The sequence below is a fragment of the Myotis davidii genome, unplaced genomic scaffold (assembly GCF_000327345.1).
Source record: "Myotis davidii unplaced genomic scaffold, ASM32734v1 scaffold111, whole genome shotgun sequence".
Classification (NCBI taxonomy): Eukaryota; Metazoa; Chordata; class Mammalia; order Chiroptera; family Vespertilionidae; genus Myotis; species Myotis davidii.
This window is the reverse complement of record NW_006284347.1, coordinates 1,268,297-1,287,304: the sequence shown is the minus strand read 5'-3', so window position 1 is coordinate 1,287,304 and position 19,008 is coordinate 1,268,297. Positions and strand designations below refer to the sequence as shown.

Below are 19,008 nucleotides of genomic sequence, written 5' to 3'. Positions count from 1 at the left end.
TAGAAATGACCATGTGATACTCCGAAAAGCCAGCACCTTATTGCAATATTGCTGCTGAGCTTCCCCGTCCCCACCCCCATCGCTGATGCATCCACTCTGATTCAGACAGTGCTGCGTATCTCCGCCTGCAGAAGACACCTTTGTCTTCCAGTCCCAGCAGGTGAGGCCACACCTCCCCATGAGCTCCTTGATGGGGTGTAGTTGTTACTTGGGCCAAAGGCAGGGACCTGCATTATAATTCCATACATGGTCTTGTGGCCACATGCCTCTCCTCTCCAGGCTGTTTGGTCCACGCAGTCTTAACCAAAGTGACAGGAAATCTTTCAAAATGGATTTTTTAAATGGAAAGGAAAAACAGGCAATTAAAATGGGAAATATGATTTTAAATGACATTTCACTTTGGATGCAAAAGTAATTCTTTCATTTTCTTTATCATGGTACAGCATAAACCAAATCCAAATTCTGTGTGTGAGGCGGAGGACAAATGGATGGTTTCAAGGGGAACAGTGGGCAGGGAAGGCACAGACACACGGGAAGTGCTTGGGACCTTACCCAGCCCTGTGTCCTGGTGACCAGATGGTCATCCCAAGCAAGGGACACTCAACCCCTGACATCACCATTACCAGTGTGACGGGTTCATTCATGGACACTCACCGAGCATACTCCCTGAGCCCTGGGGACATGAGGGGAAACATGACCATCATGCTCCCTGCCTTCATGACATCGGGGTTCTAGGCAGAGCCTGGCAAGTTGCCAGTCAGCACTGAGATAAACAGGAAGCACAACGTCTAAGACATGTATACAGGGAGTCTGCAGGATGCTGTGATGGACAATCTGGTGGGGTGGGGAGGCTCTAGGTGAGCGTCCCGGCCCAGCCATGCCCCAGCTGGGACAGCGCCACACCAGCAGCATCTACTACTCTCAGCATCGCTCCGAAACTCTCCTGCGTGTCATCACTCTCAGATTTACGGCAAGCCTCTCGAACCTGCTCATAGCATCGGTTTGTGCCATCTCTTGGGGGTAGTAGGCTGCCTGTTTACCACCTGCCACATGAGGAGAAACATCTGCCCAGCCCAGAGGCACACACCCTAGCTCTAGAGTCCAGCTGTGCATTGTGACCAAAAGCGCACTCAGTCAGGCACAGAGAACACCAGGGAGCTCGAGGCTACTTTGCTAAGTCACAGCCTCACAACACGGACTTCTTCTCCCTCACCTGCCAAGGAATCAAGTCTTCCTTTATCAGTTCCAAACAAATAGGAAGAAAGGAGGGAAGGGAATGGGTGGGAGGGAGGGAGGAAGGGAGAAGGATTGATTTCAATCTATGGAAATCATTAACCTTTTATATCCACTCTGAGCAGCTGGCTGGTGTCTGCCCTTTTCAGCTCCTCCATTCACCCAGTTCCAGGAGCAGGCCCACGTGGGGAGGACTGAGCTGAAGCCCACAGCCAGAGTGCAAGCAGGCGGCAGCACACAGAAGCCTCATTTAAATGGACAGACAGTGAGGGGTCTAGAAAGCCCAGCCCCACAACAATGAAACTTGACTCTTTTTCTTTCCCCTTCATCATTCGGGAGTTCTCTGTCATCTGTGATCACTCTGACATCCAGGTACCCTGACTCCAAGATGAAGGTCTGTGAGTCAGTCAACAAATGTTTCATGAGCATTTCACTGGAGATTCAGACCCTGTGATAGGTACTGGGGCTAGAGTGGGGACAAGCTGGGACAAGGAAGAGAAAGAGTACAGTGTAAATGGTTGGGAAGGGTATTAACAGGCAGTTTATTAAAAGAAGGAGAAGGAGGACGGCAGGGTAGGGGTTGGGGGGGTGACGGAGGGGAGGAGAGGAAGAAGACATGATCCATGAACGTATACAAAATGGTCAATTCTCCTACATGGTCCCATAGGAGAAGTGAACCAAAGTGACTCAGGCCCTCAGTCTGATGTCCCGACAATGAGCCACCATTCCAGTGAGAGGGGCTGCACCAGCTCATGTTTTCTTGGGACTGGTGACTTTCTCCAATGGTGGGGGGTCTAAGACACCCGAGTACCACAATCCTCCAGTGCTGAGCTACTGACAACTCCTCCAAACAACTGGCACCCCAAATCCAGGCAGCTTGGTGCTGGTCAGTGTGTCCACAGCCCCTCACACACCCACCAGGCTGTGCTATGACCCGCTCCAGGAAGGGAGAGGGGAGGGTGTCCAACTGTGTCCGAGCTCATGCCAGGCTCACTCACCTCTCTAAGGGATGGCAGGCGGCCAGCACCAGGCCTTCTCTAAGTCATGGCACCCATGCCCACGCTCTGTGACATTGTGTGGTCTACTTCAAACCCTGGTGCAGGGCCAGAGAGCCATCATGCCACACAGTGAGTAATTACTGAAACAACGTAAAGGGAGCTGCTACTTTTTGCCCGTAAGATGGACAAGGACTAAAAGACTAATGATAGTCAGATGCTAGAGCAGAAAGTGAAGAAATGGTAGCTTTGCAACCACACAGGTGGGAGCATGCGTGAGCAGATGCTGCCTGGGGGACAAGCCGGCAAAGTACCAATAGCCTTGATCTTACTCCTAGAAACACATCCCAATGAATGCATCAAAGAAATGGACAGAAGTTTCTCTGCAGGAGAGTATATCATATGATTGCTTATAATGGTGAAGCACTGTTCATGACATCAATGCTCACCAAGAGACAACTGACGATTGGGACACCCAGAGAGAAGACGGTTATGCCGTGATGCAAAAGAATAGAAATATGTCTTCATTAGCATGGATGGATGTCCACAACATGTACAATTTCAAAAGAAAAGAAAAGCTGGTTACAAGAAACTATAATCCAACGTTTTACAAGTTTATATATACACCACACATGTATGCATACACACATGCCCAAATAGAAAACCATCTGGAAGAATAGAAATTAAGATGGCTAAAAGCAAAAGGTACTTAAAGATGTTGTGCTGTTATCTCTACTTTCTCCTTTATCATTTTTTCACATTTCTTTTCTTTTATAATAACCGTGTATTATATAACCAGTAAAAAAACAAAAAAACACATAAAACTTAAGAAGAAAGAAAAAAAAACATGGTTGAGGTGAGTTACATAGAAAACCCCAAACTAAGTCTTGGGGTTTTGGCTCTGAACATGGAAAACTTAAGAGTCAAATATTTGGGAATGGGACAAAAAAAAAAATCCATGAATTTGGGGCAGGTTTGGCACAGTGGTATTACCCTAAAGAAGAACTCTTTCTAAGGGTCAGCATCCCAGAACTGCAAGACCACTCCATACTGTTCACCAAGCCTGCCAACTTCCAGCACTCGAGGTGGTGGGAGAGGGGGGTCTCGAGGAGCTAGGAGACAAATGGCACAGACAGCCCAGCCGTCCTCCCTGCCTCCCTTGGCAGAAGCTCGTGCCCCTCAGGAGGCAGGAAGCTGCTCACTGTCAGTGGGGGTGGGACAGCAGCCTCCCGGCCTCAGTACGTCAGCGGAAACCCCAGCCCCATCCATTTGGGGCGAACTCCAGGAAGACCATGCGGTTCCATGTGGTCTTACCCTCAACCATTAACCAAGAATGGCTCGCTGACCTCATTAGAACTGGTGTGGCCAGACCACTGCTATTTTCTGTGTCTTCTGGTTTGAGGTTTCTGCTCTAAATTCTCTAACATATATGTATGGAATTTTGCAATCCAGTTTGCACAGAGAGAGGGAGAGAAGGAGACGGGGAGGGAGAAAGAAAAGCAAGTGGCCCGCAACATACAAAAGAAGAGTCTTTTCCTTCTTCACCTGCGACTTAAAACATTTGGTTTTCTCAGAAACAAATTTACTCCTCTTTCAAGGAGCAAGTTTTGAAAATTTGAGGTGAGATGATACATGAACACAAGGCAGGAAATGTTCTTATGTATGTACAGCACCTCCACTAAGGCCACCCTATTAATGCGTGATAGATTTCACTCTTAAGACTTCTGCAGCTCATTTCAGACTTACTACCTAAGAGTCCCTGTATACAGGGAGGATCAGTTCTGTCTTAAGAACCTTTACTTAATGTATAAATCTACAAACAAAAGGGTTGATTTCATTTCCAACTTAATGGGGGTCCTTTTGAAAGTGTCTGCACCAACAATTTCACCTTGCCTGCAGAGACAGATGGTTTTTGTTTTGTTTTGTTTTGTTATTAATCCTCACCCGAGGGTATTTTTCCATTGATTTTTAGAGGGAGTGGAAGGAACGGGGAGAGATAGAGAGAGAAAAACATCTATGTGAGAGAGACACATTGATTGATTGCCTCCCACACACAGTCTAATGTGGGCCAGGGGTAGTCTGCCACCCAGATACATGCCCTTGACAGTAATCAACCTGGGAAGTTTCTGTCCGCAGACTGGTGCTCTATCCACTGAGCCAAACTGGCTAGGGCGATATAGATGGTTTTTAAACCAGAAGTGTTCATATGGCCCTGTAGATATTAATCCCTTCCACAGCATATATTTTTGGTACAGAGCATGCTTTCCCTGGGCACACCCTGCTTGTCATGCCTCTGTGTGTGTATATATATATATATTTACATAAAAACAAAGATGTGTTTTATAGTCATACATATGTAGACACACACTCATCAAAAAACATCTAGAGGAAGTCGCCTTAATAGTACCCTCTAGCTTATTGGAAGACTGGTGTAAATCTCTTCTGCACGGGGAAAAATATCCATCTTTTGGGGAAGGTAAATGTTTATTAAATGCAAATGCTGGTATTCGCTACCCAGGAAAAACGTTGTGCTGCATGTGGCATTTCTCGATAAAAAGCCTTCAAGTCCCAGGTCCCTTCAGATAAACCCCTATCGGTGAAGCGATGCGTGAATGCCCTGAAATTGAATTACTGTACAACAGCAATTACTTTCCACAGTACAGCTGTAATGGGAAACAGCTCTGCAGTGCACAGCAGGCGGCTACAGGAAGGGGGACTTCACATGCAATCTAGTCTCTCCAGCCTTTCCCCGGGAGCAAGCGTGTTTATTTTTAAGCAAAACACTCTTTTTTAGAGTGCTGGATTTATCACTGTATCGATATAATTTAAAAAATAAGTGAAACAGGATGAAGTCTATGTCCAGGTATGAGCTTCCGATGCCTCCAAAATTTACTCAATAGCTTATCCAAGGTTTGAAAACAACAGACTCCTCCTCACTTTGTGAGTTTAGCTACAGCCTGCTTTTTATGTCTCCTCACTGTCCCCATTGCATTTGAACAACAAAGTACTTAATGTTTTGGCTGCTCTGTGGCTGGAATAGATACCATCCTATAATCCCTCTCTCTGGAGGGAGGCCTGGACTCTGCCCTGCCCGTTTGTGAAAGCCACGTGGGTCAGTGCCTTCCCAGGAAACCAGGAACTCCTGAGACCAAGACCAAAGGAAGTTAGAAGTCTGACCCAAATCAGTGTGACGAAGGGGGTGCAGCCCCAGAGCTGCTCCAACAATCAAAGGCAACAACCGCTCTGGAGAATCCACCCTTTGAACACCATTCTGGAGAACCCTAGTACACATTCATATATTCTCCAAAGTCCTTCTTGTGGTCATTTCCTGGCTCACTCTTGCAGGCTGTGCTGCTCATCTTGAGCCTGTGGGCCATTTGGAAACCACAAGACCATCACCTCCCCTGGCAGTGCTGGAATCTGTCCCCAAAGTGGGTCCCTATAACTAGAGATGCCTGCAGTGGCCTGGTCACTTCCTACAGTCTCCTCCAGCTACACACTTCTCTGTGCCCGCCCGGAGGTCCCTGGGGCTCAGATGGCCCTTGCAGTGGGGTGATGGTTTGTGCTCCTCCTAGTAGAGGGTAGGATATCAAAGACAAAGGAAAGGCTGCCCACACAGCCAAGGCCATGGGATGCACATCCTTGGCCTTCTCCTTCTTCTCAAATCGGGGAGAGGAACTGGTCACCATCAGCAGGACAGAAGAACGGGGAGCTGTGTCAATTTTGCCTCCGTCAGTATTTCACAGGAGCTCTGACCTGTGACAAGCCGAGCATTTCCAGGTGTCACGTGGGAAGACCCACGGGAGTCGTCAGGCGGCAGAGGACTGCCGACCACCACTTCCTCCCGTCCAGCATGTGAAATATGTCCTTGAAATGTTAATGAACTGGAAGCAAATTGATTCCATTCCTTGTCCATTTATAGGACTTAAAACTTGATAAACCACTCAGCAGCATTAAATGAGGACTGGTTGCATGAACACGTCTGGACAAAGAAGTTGGGAGATAAGGCTTAAGGCACAAGTGTTATCCACGAGAGCAAGGAGCAGCGTGGCTGCATCAAACTCGATTTGGCTCTAAGTCAAAACAACCCACTGCCAGCCTCCAAGTGGACTTGGAAAAATGATTTAAACCGCTGATGGCATTAAAACGTGCTAGAAAATATTAGTTAAGAAGTGATGCCATCATGATGCCGCCATTATGTTAATGGCAATTATTAAAGCTAAGGTTATTAGTAATTTGCTGGCCTGGAGGAAAAAAAAAAGTTACATATAGTCCATTACCAACCAGATGACAGAGGTTATGTAATGGGCAGGCCACTTTAGGTTTCCCATTTGCTTCAGACATCTGACAGGGAGAAAATGGGACTTTCTGTGATAGGATAATTGCATAGTGGAGAGTAATTCAAATAGGGGACGAGTATGATAAAATCACTCTGATTCAACTAATCACTGGGGAAAGCGATGGGGTAAAATGATGAAATCAAGCCAGAAGCGACAGAAAGGATCAACACTGCTTAACAGCCAAGAGACGGCAGGCCTGCAGAGGACGGGGTCTCCTTTTTCCCCAGCACTAACTTAACTGCCTTCGCAGGCTAAAGGTGTGAGTGCAGTTTTCTACATTGCTATTTCCAGTCTCATAAATATTTTATGTACATGCATGGGAATGCTAGTAACCAGTGCTGTTGGTGAGCCAGTTTTCTCACTTAGGTCCCTGCGTCCTCCCAGCCGCCCACAATGATGAGCACTTGGCGCTGCATCAGTTATTGGCAGAAGACACTCGGGAGGCGCTAGAACCTCTGACCCTGCTCAGGTTGCTGAGGGTGCAGATGGGCGCTTGGAAATGGGAGACCATGAGGCTCCGCAGTGATTGAGTGAATTCTAAAGCGTTTCTTCTCCATTAGAGAAGAAGGCTGCGGCTCGGTGGGTGGCATGGGGAAGTAAGGACCCCGGGGCACCGAGGTGTCTTCTAGGACAACACTGCAGATAATGCTCCACTGCAAATGACAGACACATGGGGATTGGAGATGTCTGCCCTCCAGATGTTCACAAGTCCCACAGGGAAATATCAACCGTTCCTATTCAAGAAGTGGGGTGTCATTATAGTATGTAAAAGTCACACCCTCTTCTCCCCTGGCCTCAACATGAACCCACATCCAGGAGACCTCTCAGTGGCCACCTCATCTCACTTCAAATGCCACGTGGTTCGTGACTGGGGCCAATAGAGCCACACAGCTGACAATGAGACCAGGTCAATCTCAACGACGAAAACGTCTCCAAACCAAACTCCAACCTAACACACAAGCCCTCCCTCCCGTTGACACTGGGAGGAGGAGCCACTCTCACTGGACCAGTCAGCCTAGACTTTGTGGCATCTAGTGTGCTTGCAAAGGGCCCTGTATTTTGAAATACATGACATACACATTTCAGAGCACTGGGTATATGCCTGAGTCTGTGCTAAGTGGCTCTAAAGTATAACTTATGATTAAACTTCATGTCTCTTGTTGTTTCCCCATTTACAGATGAGTAAAGCTGTTTCTCCAAAGGCCGAAGCTTAGGAGGTGACAAAGACAGGCACTGAACCAGGTCAGACTCATGCTCTTAGCTACTAATCTACAATCCCTCCTACCCTGAATCCAAATAGTACAGAAATGCCTAGATGGAGTGGCTCAGCAGTTGAGCATTGCCCTGTGAACCAGGAGGTCACAAGGTTCGATTCCTGCTCAGGGCACATGCCCAGGTTGTGGGCTTGATCCCCAGTGGGGGATGTGGAGAAGGCAGCTGATCAGTGATTCTCTCTCATCACTGATAATTATATCTCCCTCTCCCTCTCCTCTCTTCTCTGAAATCAATTTAAAAAATAGCACAGAAAAGTTTCAGGGTTAAGCAAATGTGTGGGGTCATCAGGTTTAAAGCAGAAATAACTTGTGGAAATTTCTGTGGCCAATTAAGTGTGAGAAAAGCTAAAGTCAAAAGTGATCCTTTATAACAAAGTGATTCTGGAGATGATTATTAAAACTGGAAGGTAAGCAAACTATACATGATTAGAAATAAAGAAGTCTGCATATTGCAATTCTTTCCCATAATCCTGTGCCAATATGGCAATATAGGATACTGCAACATTCCCATGTCCTCAAGCAAGAACGGAGGATGGCCTGTTTAGCTGACTACGAGGAATAAAGTCAGAAACCATCTTGGAAATCCAAAATAATATATCTGTGCACTGTAGTTCCATTCATCCTGCTGATAATATGAAAGTTCAGGGAGCTCCTACCAGTCAAGACAAGCTTTATATTTATAGTAATAGTCCACTAGTGACAAAGGAACTTCTGACTTCATCTAGATTCATTCACTCCATTGAGATTTCCAGTTCCATATTTTGGCAAGCATTGCTTAAATTTTTTATAGATGCTTAGTTGAACCCAGGGACCTTTGAGTGATATTTGGGAATTAGGAAATGCATCACACAGTCATAAGCCACCCACTCTGGCTATAAAATTAACATTGCCTCTGATGAAAGCATCCTATATGATAAAAGGCTAATATGCAAGTCAACCGAACAGCAGAACCACAGGTCGCTATGCTGCGCACTGACCACCAGGGGGCACACGCTCAATGCAGGAGCTGCCCCCTGGTGGTCAGCACACTCCCATAGGGGCTGCTCAGCCAGAAGCCCTGAGCTGGGTTCATGGCTGGTGAGCGCAGCGGCGGTGGCAATGCTAAGGATGTCCTGCTGCTGAGGGCTCCCGGACTGAAAGAGGGCTCAGGCCAGCTAAGGGACACCCGCCCCCCCCGCAACCCCCACCCCGAGTGCACGAATTCCGTGCACCAGGCCTGTAGTAAAATTATAAAATGAAATATAGGACCTGAACCATATATGGAGAGGGCAATCCTGCCCCTAGTAACGCCTCTTCCTGGTTCACTAGACTTATGAAAATGAAGAGTTCACATGATAGCTGAGTCAACTTTGGTCTCTTGAGAGCTGGGTTCACCAGAGCCAGTTCCCTGCAGCTGCCTTGTGTCTACAGACCGTAAAGAGCTAAAGCTGAGGCACTTACCCGCACTGCTTCAGATTTCTTGTGAAACATCTCTTCCATGTTCTTTGCCAGCTTTTTCACCAGTTGGAGGCCATCGATTTCTTCTATGGCAACATCTTTCTCATACTCTTTGTATTTCTGTAAGAAGGGAGGGAAACAATGAAGGCTCAAGATACTGCAAAACACCTCGCCCATGCCGTCCCAGCATCTCTATCTACAAGGAGTCAGTAAAAGTAAAGTTACAATCTGGCTGTCTCTGTTGGATTTGGGGAGATGGGACTATATTTTATAATTATTGAACCAATAGGCAGAAGTGTAAAAATTGGCTCTGACTCTCCGGAAGCTTAACTAGCACCCAGGAAAAGAAAAAACCGTGAAGCAAGTAAACTCTATCATCCATCCTCTTTAGTTCCTGGAATCAACACTCTATTTCCAATCTGCCCATAGTCAGCGGTTCCTCGGGAGGACTGCCTGCAGCCAACACACTGGGAGCTGACTATTCCAGATGTGTCATCAAGTTTAAAAAAAAAAAAGAAATTCAACTTTTTTGGTTTTATTTTTCCTTGAATATCACTAAATTTTTCATGGCTGAAGACTGAGGACTTAGGGCAAAATAGTCTCAAGGCTAGGACTCTAATGTGTAATTATAGCAGGAACCAGCAAACTAGAACCCTTGGGCCAAATCCAGGCCATCATCTGTTTTTATAAATAAAGTTTTGTTGGGACAAAACGATGCCCATTTGTTTACATATCCTATCAAGGTAAGTACGTAGTCACACAGAGACCAGAGGACTCACAAAATCTAAAATAGTTACTCTGATCCTTTATAGAGAAAGCATGCCATCTCCTGAACTGGAGTAGAAGTTAAAGAACGGGAGAGCATCTTAAAAACACTTTATAACAATGGAGCCCTTGCTATGGATTTCAGCAATTCAAGTCAATTACCGGGGACGTCATATGTACCCTCCCGAGCTCATGGACGGAGCATATGCAATCAAGCACAAGACCATAAAAACCACGCTTTATATAAGATTTCTTAATCTGTTCCTCTGTTCCATAAGAGACTGATTTGACCTACAATTCACCCAAATTCTCACAAACAATGTTTCGTTTAAAACCCATCACATGCCCTGGTAACTGGTCTGCTTAAGCCATTCTCAGAGCGGTCCAAGCACCCCTGTGGGGTCTCTGAGACCCTTTTGGGGACCCAGGCAGTGCTCCCTTTTTCCAAGAGCATATCCATGTGAAGCCAAATTTTTTTCATAGATTTCAACAAATCACAACAGACTGAAACCAGAAGCAGAGGAAAATCACCCCTCCTCTTACACCAAGCATGAGAAACATTTGCAAAAATGAAAAGGGCCAATCATCTAACTAAATTTTCTGTTTTAGAAAATACATGTTTTTTTCATAAAATATGTTATTTATGTTAACATGTAAGAAGATTTTTACGTTTTGAGTTAATAATTTTTAAATTTCTTAGTTTTAATTTCTAATTTGGCAAATATCAATAAAAATAATCCATATAAGCAAAAGGTCTTAGCGATCTCTTCAATATTTTGTAAATGGAGTTCCAAATACTTTTAGTGTGAACAGGAATCACTTCCATTTATGCAGCTATAAAGGGCTGGGAACTGAAAATACTGGGGGCTTTACAATGACTCTTCTTTGTGGAGAGAACTCAATCAGTTAATAACCTCTCACCCCAAGATCCTAAGGCTCTGCCTCTTACCTTGACTCTAGTAACCTTGACAGTCATTTTTGAAGTGAACAATATAATGACTTTTTAAAAATAAGATCATTTTTAAGGTATAAATTTATAAATAGAGATAAAATGTAAATTCATCTTAAAAAAATGTAAACTAGACGGAGGTTCAGTTTTTCCTCACAACAAGGAAGGGGAGTGTGTGTGTGTGTGTGTGTGTGCACGCACTCACACGCGGGTGAGAAAACACTTCCCTTCCTAGAGCACATTCCCAAGTCCTTTGAATACTTGTGTCTTTAAAAATAAAAAATTAGAGTTTAAAAACAGAGGGAGTGACTCTAAGGAAAAAAATGTAGAGAGAATTCCTCTGATCCTTAACACTAAAATGAAATTCCTAGAGTCTGGGGGCTTCTGGCCACACAGAGGGCCCAGGGCCCACCGCTGGACTCTGGAACAGGCAGGAAGGGGCCCTCAGGCATTGGGCCTCTCACCTGAACATCTGGCCCAAGGGCTTGGGGCTTCTCAGAATTAAGGTAATCCTGACAAAATAAAGTGCTATTTCAGATCACCTGAGTCTGGACCAAGACAGACACCTGCTACATTGTTTATAAGATGCTCTGAGCTGCTCTGCACAGTCCCATAATGGGCCTTGAGTTGAAAGAGACATGTTTCTCCCTGCTCCCTGGAAACATCCATAAAAATCGTATGTGTTTGTATCGAGAGTCTCTCTTCTATCTCACCTAGAAAACCCATATTCCTTCTTCTAACTTTCCCCTCCGCCTCAACAACGGGGTCCTGGTTCCCCAAGACAAGGAGGATGCGCCCTCCCTCTGAGCCCCAGAGCACCCCATGCTCTTCTCTGCAGCCTTTGTTAGGTCTGTGGTCCAGGGGGTGAGGACAGGTCCCTGTGGTCACCGCCAGCCCACAGCAGGCACTCACAGGACCTCTCTGGGTGAAGCTTGTTGAAGAACAATTGTGTTGTTACAAGTCAAGCAACAAGCCGGCGATGCAGCTGCACTGGCCTATGGTTCTGTAAGGGTGGCCTCCCAACCCCTTGGGAGGTTGACTGGCTCAGCCTGGGATGTGGGACTCCAGCCAGCTCACGCCTGGCTCAGGCTAACAGCGTCCTCTGCTGTACGAAGAAAACTTCAACGGCAATTACTGGAAACTTTCCCTAAGTTCAAATGCAAGCCAATGTCTTTGGAGCCAAAAATCCTGGGGGTTCTCTGCTGCCCGCCAGATGTGCTCCAAAAGCCAGCAGCAGAGACCAACTCATAGCCAAGGCTGATTCACTACCAAAAACACAAAGTTCAAGAAGTGAGTGAAACAAAACGAAACTAATGTCCGTCTAGTATTTACAGAGGCAGTGAAATCAATCTCTGTCTTAAGTAATTCTGAAACTAATGTTGATCTAGAGATTTAAGATAAAGAAAAATAAAATGGGTTTCACAATTGGCCTTTACTTGAATCTTTTGGCTTTTATATAGGAGGGCCATTATTCTGGCCATATCTGCTCCTTGCATGTGTTTCTCTCCCAATAGAGTTCTAAAAGGGAATCAATTCATTTCTCACCATCCCCCAAGATCTTCCTGCATCTTCTCTCCTTCTGAATCTGTTCTGTGAAAGGTGCCGCTGATTTGGGGGGACTTGTCAGTCTCCCAGGACTATTAGGTGCCTGGTGACCAAGCTAACCAATCTCAGCATGAAGCTCTTGCCAAGCCAAGGACTCCAGATGTGGGACAAGCATAGCCGTTCACTGGATCCATTCCTCTGCCAGCCTGTCTCCTCCTCGCCTCCCTTCAGGACACATGACAATGGGTCCTCTCAGCCATGAGTCAAGCCCATGCTACTTTCTCATCACCCTGAGGAAGTTAGTCCATAAGGGAAAAAAAACCCTGCTTTTCAAGATGTGTTGATGCCTGTTGGAATCAGGACAGAACAACGTAATGCCTTATTCTTACCAGGAAACATCACACTTTGCTGGAATCAAAGGATTTTCAAGAACAGAGAGATTAACCCAGGACAGTCATTAATCAACTGCAAGCCCTTAGCAGTTTAGAATGCAACATCAAAACCTTTAAAAACGTGCCTCAGTGTGAAACCAAGCGATTTGACCTCCAGCAAGTGGAGGGAGTAAGCTCAACAGTACAACAGAATTCCACATGGCCATCCCAAAAGTGTATGGAAGAAGGCAGGAACTGTGCATGCAGTGTGATACGATGTGGTACAGACAGTAATCAGTGCTTTTTATTTTCAGTTACTAACCTGCCCACACACACACACACACACACACACACACCCTGCTAGAAGGAGACACCAAGTGTTCACAGCTGGCTATACAATTTCAAATGGGTTTCTTCCTTTCTTGCTTACCTACATGTTCTCGTTTTTACAATGAACACACATTGGAAATTAGAAAATATAAAAGTTGTAGTTGTATGCAGAGTAGCATATGGGCGCCTCATAAACAGATTCCTGCAGGGGGACGTGGTCCCAATTAGAAACTGTGTAATTAAGCAGCACATCTTCATTAGCAGAGCCTGAGGAAGTCGGTACAATGAGTCAGTCCTCCGTCTATCCCAGGCCCAGCACGGCGCCGGAAACCCTTCACAAATTAATTCGTCTCATCCTCACAGCCACCCTGGGAGGCTGGCATTATCCCCATGTTGCAGATGGGGAACTGAGGCACAGAGAGGTTTAGTCATGTTGAAAGGCAAGTGGTTAGAGTGTGTTTTAAACCTAGAAAGGGCTAACTTCTAGTCGCTTGGTCATTTGAAGTTAGAAGCAAAGAGTGAAGGATTGACAGCCTAAACACTTGCAAGCTGGTTCCTGAGGCTGCATTTCACCGCCATAAAACCCCTGTTTCACTGATTTTTGTAGCCAATGGTGGCTTGGACTTGCCAACAGAGTCAAGTGGCAAAAACTAGAGACACCGTCAGTTCACGAGGGCTGCAGCTGCTCCCAGGCTGCTCCAAGTGAGCCAGAGCAACGTGGCCAGGGCCCACTGGGTGTCCCAAAAGTGGGCGAGATTCCACCACAGGGCCACTGAGGGGGGAGGTTAAAGCTGGACTTTAAAGGAGCAGGTGCAGCTCTTGACAATAAAATTACCCTGAGGGAAATGAGCAAGCCCCCTAAGAAGGTGGCCCTGGAGCCTTAATTATACATGACACCATGGCTGTGTTTGGGCTACAAATCCTCTTTTGTTCTCTCAGGTATCAAGACTGTGCTGGAGGCAAAACACCCCAAGCTCCTTTCCCTCCAGGTGGCTTCCCACATAGCTGTACAGGCAATGGCTTTGTTTCCTACAGGTTCAAGGGCTGCCTTAGCAATTACTTGTTTCGCATAAAAGCAGTCCCCCTTCCCCTGGGAAAAGGAGTTAGGAAAGTATCAGCAGGTCCCTGAAAACACAAAGGAAGCCAGAGGGGAAAATGAGCATGGAAGAGACATTGTGCCACCCAATTAAAGGTTCAGGCCAGCCTGGATTTGAATACTGTCTCCAGTGTCCCATTTACTTGTTCTGCAAACATCTCTTTTGTGTCTCTGGTATGCTGAGCGGGGTACTAGACACCCAGAGCAATGGTATGTAAAGCAGAACTCAATACGGCTGGTTTTCTAAGGGTCAGTATTCTGATGAGTAAACAGGCAAATAAGGTACAACATAGTGGTAGGTTGAACCAGTGGGGTGAGCAACGTAGTGACTCCCATATTGCTGGGCCTTTGAAGGACGACTAGGCTGGGAAGGTGGGAGACACAATAGGGGATGAGCCTGCCTGACAGAACAAGAGGCAGGTATGGAGGTCCAGGGACAAGAAGCTGCCTGGGGCTCAAGAAACTACCCAGCTTCACTTTGTTGTCCCATGGATGGTCAAGGTGGGGGACTCTAATGAGAGATGAAGTCAGAGTAGTGAACAGAATCAGTCCATCAAGGGTAGTGTTCTAGGATGTAAGGGTTTGGACCTCATCCTGATTAGGGTAGAAGGGTGGGGTGTGGAGACAGGCAAAAGCCAGAGCCATTGAAGGGTTTCTGGGTAGTACTGGGACTTGATGATCAGATGTGTCCTTTTGAAAAATCTTAGTGTGCAGAATGGGTAGGAGGGAGTAAAGCTGGATGGAGACTAGGAGTTGGGAGCTGGACACGGCCAGAACTTGGGACTCAGCAACAGTGAGAGGCCAGAAGAGTCAGAGGAATGACAGGTGGGCTCCCAGGAGACATGCAGAAGTTTGACAGTCAGACGCAGCAGCAGTTTGGGAGTTTGGTCATGTCGCTTCAAGGAAATCGCTTAACCTCCTGGGCCTCAGGGTCCTCATTCAGAATGCTGAGAGGGTTACTAGGAGGATGTCTGCGAAGGCCCCCAGCACAGTGCCAGCACATAGCAGGCCCTTCCAATCCTCACAGGCCCTGGTTTTCCCTCTTAGCATTTCTGCTACAGATGATTCTACTAAGGGTTGTGTTTTCGTACTGATGCCTTCCTGAACTGAAGCTCTTAATATAAGAGACAAATCCAACGGGGTGGGGATGATGTCGATGCTCTTCATTCTGCCACCCTTGTCCTCTGGGCACCCCGCCCCCCCCCCCCCCCCCCCGCAGGGCTTGGGGCCATAGCCAGGGACACCTGAGCAATCCAGTCTGTGGCTTTAGCCAAGACCCGGGAGAAGGCAGAACACAGCCCTTCACAAGAGCACCTCTCAGTATGCATGACACAGAAGGCAGGCGAGCCTGAGGAACGTTTTATTCCCTCTGTCTCAGGAGAGCATCTGAAGCCCCCACTCCTTCTGTTAGCAGAATCAGCATTTGGCAAGAAATCTCGTGATGAGCCAAGAACATTCATCACTGGCGAAGGGAGGCAAAGAAATGCATTATTTCTGCAGCATCTACTTTGCCAGATCATTTCACACAAACACCAGGAAGAGAAAAGCACTACGTCACTGTCAGAACACTTAATGCTGTTCATACATTTGGGTCATTTTTCTCCTACGTGATGACTGCGTATCTAGGAGTGAGTCACCTGGAACAGCCTCAGAGAGGGGCTCCAGCCAGGAGGCTTCTGACCAATCACAGTTAATTGGTATAAACGCCAAACATGAAAGTGGGGGCTCTGAGGACACTCAGCACCGTGAAACATGCCCTCCGCAGGGAACGGATGAAAGGGGATCATTAGCCAAAGAGCCGGTGCATCTGAACATGGTCTCTTGGCCAAATTTTTCATCAAAAACTGCAATTTCATCTCTAAAGTGGGAAGAATTAAATCACTAGATGAGGGCTGACAGCATATCTAGGAAGAGCAACAGCAAGGCAAGGACTTGCTCAGCCCCTAGTGAGAATCCGGGGGGCTTGCCACAAAGCCAGGACTTGAGAGAATGGCCTGCTTCTCCATCCCTCTCCTAAGCCTATGGCACTTCCCTTGAAATCCCTGACCCAGATCCCCAATAAACCCTGTTCCTGGGAAAGCGACTGGACACTGGCTATGCCCAGGCCCTTTAAGGAACATGAGCAGAAGATGCTTCGTGTTCCTACCTTAAGGTTCAACTGTCAGTCTTACTCTAAAATAGCCACAGTGCAGAAATAAGTTCATTAAACCAACTATTTAAGTAAGAATCACACCAACACAAAAAAAGTAACCTAAACTGAAATCACTTTTATTTTCATTCATTCAATGTGCCAGGTTGGGACGGGGGTGTTAGCCAATACATATGTTCCCCTTGGGGTATAAAGAAGCTAAATTTTGGTTCGTTTTATTTAAAATAAGTAATAGCTTGGCTGGGTGGCTCAGTTGGTTGGAGGGTCCTCCAATACACCAGAAAGTTGCGGTTTGATTCCAGCTCAGGGCATATAGCTAGGTTGTGGGTTCAATCCCAGGTTGGGACTTGTATGGGAGACAATTGATTGATGTTTCTCTCTCACATCTCTCTCTCTCTACTCCCTCTCTCTACTCTCTCTCTCTCTCTCTCTTCCTCTCTCTCTCTAAAATCAATAAAAAACAACATATTCTCAGATGAGGGTTTTAAAAAAGTAATAAATAAATTGGAGCAGAGCTGCATGGATCATTTCAATCTAAACTTGAGCCCTGATATCCCATCAAGCCCTGTATGTCTGCCCTGATGTCACTCCTGTCTTCAGTGCAAGTAAATCATTTATGCCGGAGGCAAGAGAGTGTTGTCTGTTCTACTGAATGTATAACAGCCTATAAAGCACAGACCTATATGTCTCCCTGAGTAGGGAGGGGTCAGTCTCAGGTACTGTGAGCAACCCAACGGTTCTGTCAACAGTGAAAACTTGGCCAGGAACAGGAAGGATGTCACAGTCATTGAGTAGGAAAAGGGTCCCAGGGAGGCGTGTAAAACAATAAATGAGCTAAGGCCCCTGGAAAGGGGAATGACTATGAAGTATATACAATTCCCTGCCTCCTGGGAGACGACGGTGATGGAGTACCCTGTCACTTTAATGAGGCAGTCTTGAGCCAACACAAGGTGGCTGGTAAGCAGAGCAGGACTCTGAACAAGCTTGATGGGAGGGTGAGCACCATGGGAGGGGGGGCAGTCTTTTCAGGTAGCATGTAATCCCCTTCCGTGTACATGTACATGTAAGCATATATGTCCCTCCATCAGGGAGAACGAGAGGCAGTCCCTGTTTTGTCTTTTCTGTCTTATTTCTAGCTAAAAGGGCTGACCACGATGGGATGGGTGGAAAAGGACCCGCATGGATTTTGCTGGAATACTACTGATTTGGAGCCTGGTAGCATCCTCCTCCTTGGTTTAGAATCACCTGCCAGAGCTCAAGTCAGAGGAAGATCATAAATGTGCATCCCACTCTCGAGGCAATTTGACATGGTGCTAAGACCAGGGACTCCCTAGCCAGAGGTGCTAAGTTCAAGTCCTAATGTCCCCACTTACTAGCTACATGACAAGCTGCCTGGCCTCCATCAGCCTCCTCTCCTTCATCAGTGAAGTGGATGATACTAGACCTCACACTGCTGTTGGGATGATCCAATGAGGTCAAGTGGGTCAAGTACCCAACAGAACGCTGGACACAAAGCGCTCAAAATTGTGATGGTGGAGGTTAGTAATAAATTCTAACCTTTGGTCTATAACTCCTGAAAAATGTCATTCTCTTGCCTCAACAATAAGAAGAAAGTCTCAATCAACTTTCACAGCCTAACAGGTGAACTAGCTCTCAATGCTGCTCTGGGAGTGGCAGTTTCCAAATACATTCACAAGGTCCTGAGGGGCCTTCAACAGTAACTCTGAAAATGGCTCCTTCTGGCAGAAACTGGATGATAGGAGCCTACACATTTGTGTGTGTGTAGGGCTTGGCGGATGATGGTTTTTAGATATGTTACTAAAGATGTTGCCACACAAACGAGTCATCTACAATTCTTAGAGTCTCACCTTATAGGCAGTGTCATTTTGCTATTGTGACATAAATGTACTTAGTATTCCTCTCAACTCAATTATCGCATACAGTGTCACTTCAAATACAACACTCCAAAGCAATTATGCTTCCAAGTAAATATATTTCTAAATCCTTAAGCTGATGTTAAGAACGCTCCTTTTTAACCATAACAACCTCCACCAAACTAGACTCATGGAACTCTAGGTCACACAAGGCTATTCTACTATTTGAAAATGGGAAGAGCCATTTTGTACAAACAATTCTGTGTCACACAGGTGTTCTGATCAAGTATCTCCAAGGTCAACATTAAAACAAAAACGCCCATTAGTGATTCTGTGCTCTCTCAGGCCTCGTTAAGTTTGAAGAAAATCCTTGAAGAATGCTGTTTTTCACTGTCAAAACCATCAGGACAAGAGACAGTTTGCATAAGAAGAAGAGACCTTGGTTTAGAAATGACAGGAGAGGAAGGAGGACAGGGCATTACATTACAACCCAAAGAACAGAGGAGACAGGGAAAGCTGGGCCCCACCTTCTGCAGGGCTGTGGCATGTGGAGACCACTCAAGGAATCTGGAATCAGTTCTTACTCCATGGGGTGAGAAGCATGGACATGGGCTGCCTCTGAGGGCAGAAGCGGTTAAGAACTTCTAGCT

At 46.3% G+C, this 19,008-nt stretch overlaps 1 protein-coding gene across 1 annotated transcript in view; it reads right to left on the bottom strand.

Annotated features, from left to right (window-relative positions):
* Nucleotides 1–19,008, bottom strand: part of CACNA2D3 (calcium voltage-gated channel auxiliary subunit alpha2delta 3) — an 817,122-nt gene that overhangs the window by 646,082 nt on the left and 152,032 nt on the right. Inside the window, exon 2 of the mRNA XM_006754680.2 lies at nt 9,283–9,399. Coding sequence (XP_006754743.1) covers nt 9,283–9,321 — 39 coding nt within the window. The 5' untranslated portion in view covers nt 9,322–9,399. The remainder of the gene's footprint in view (nt 1–9,282; nt 9,400–19,008) is intronic.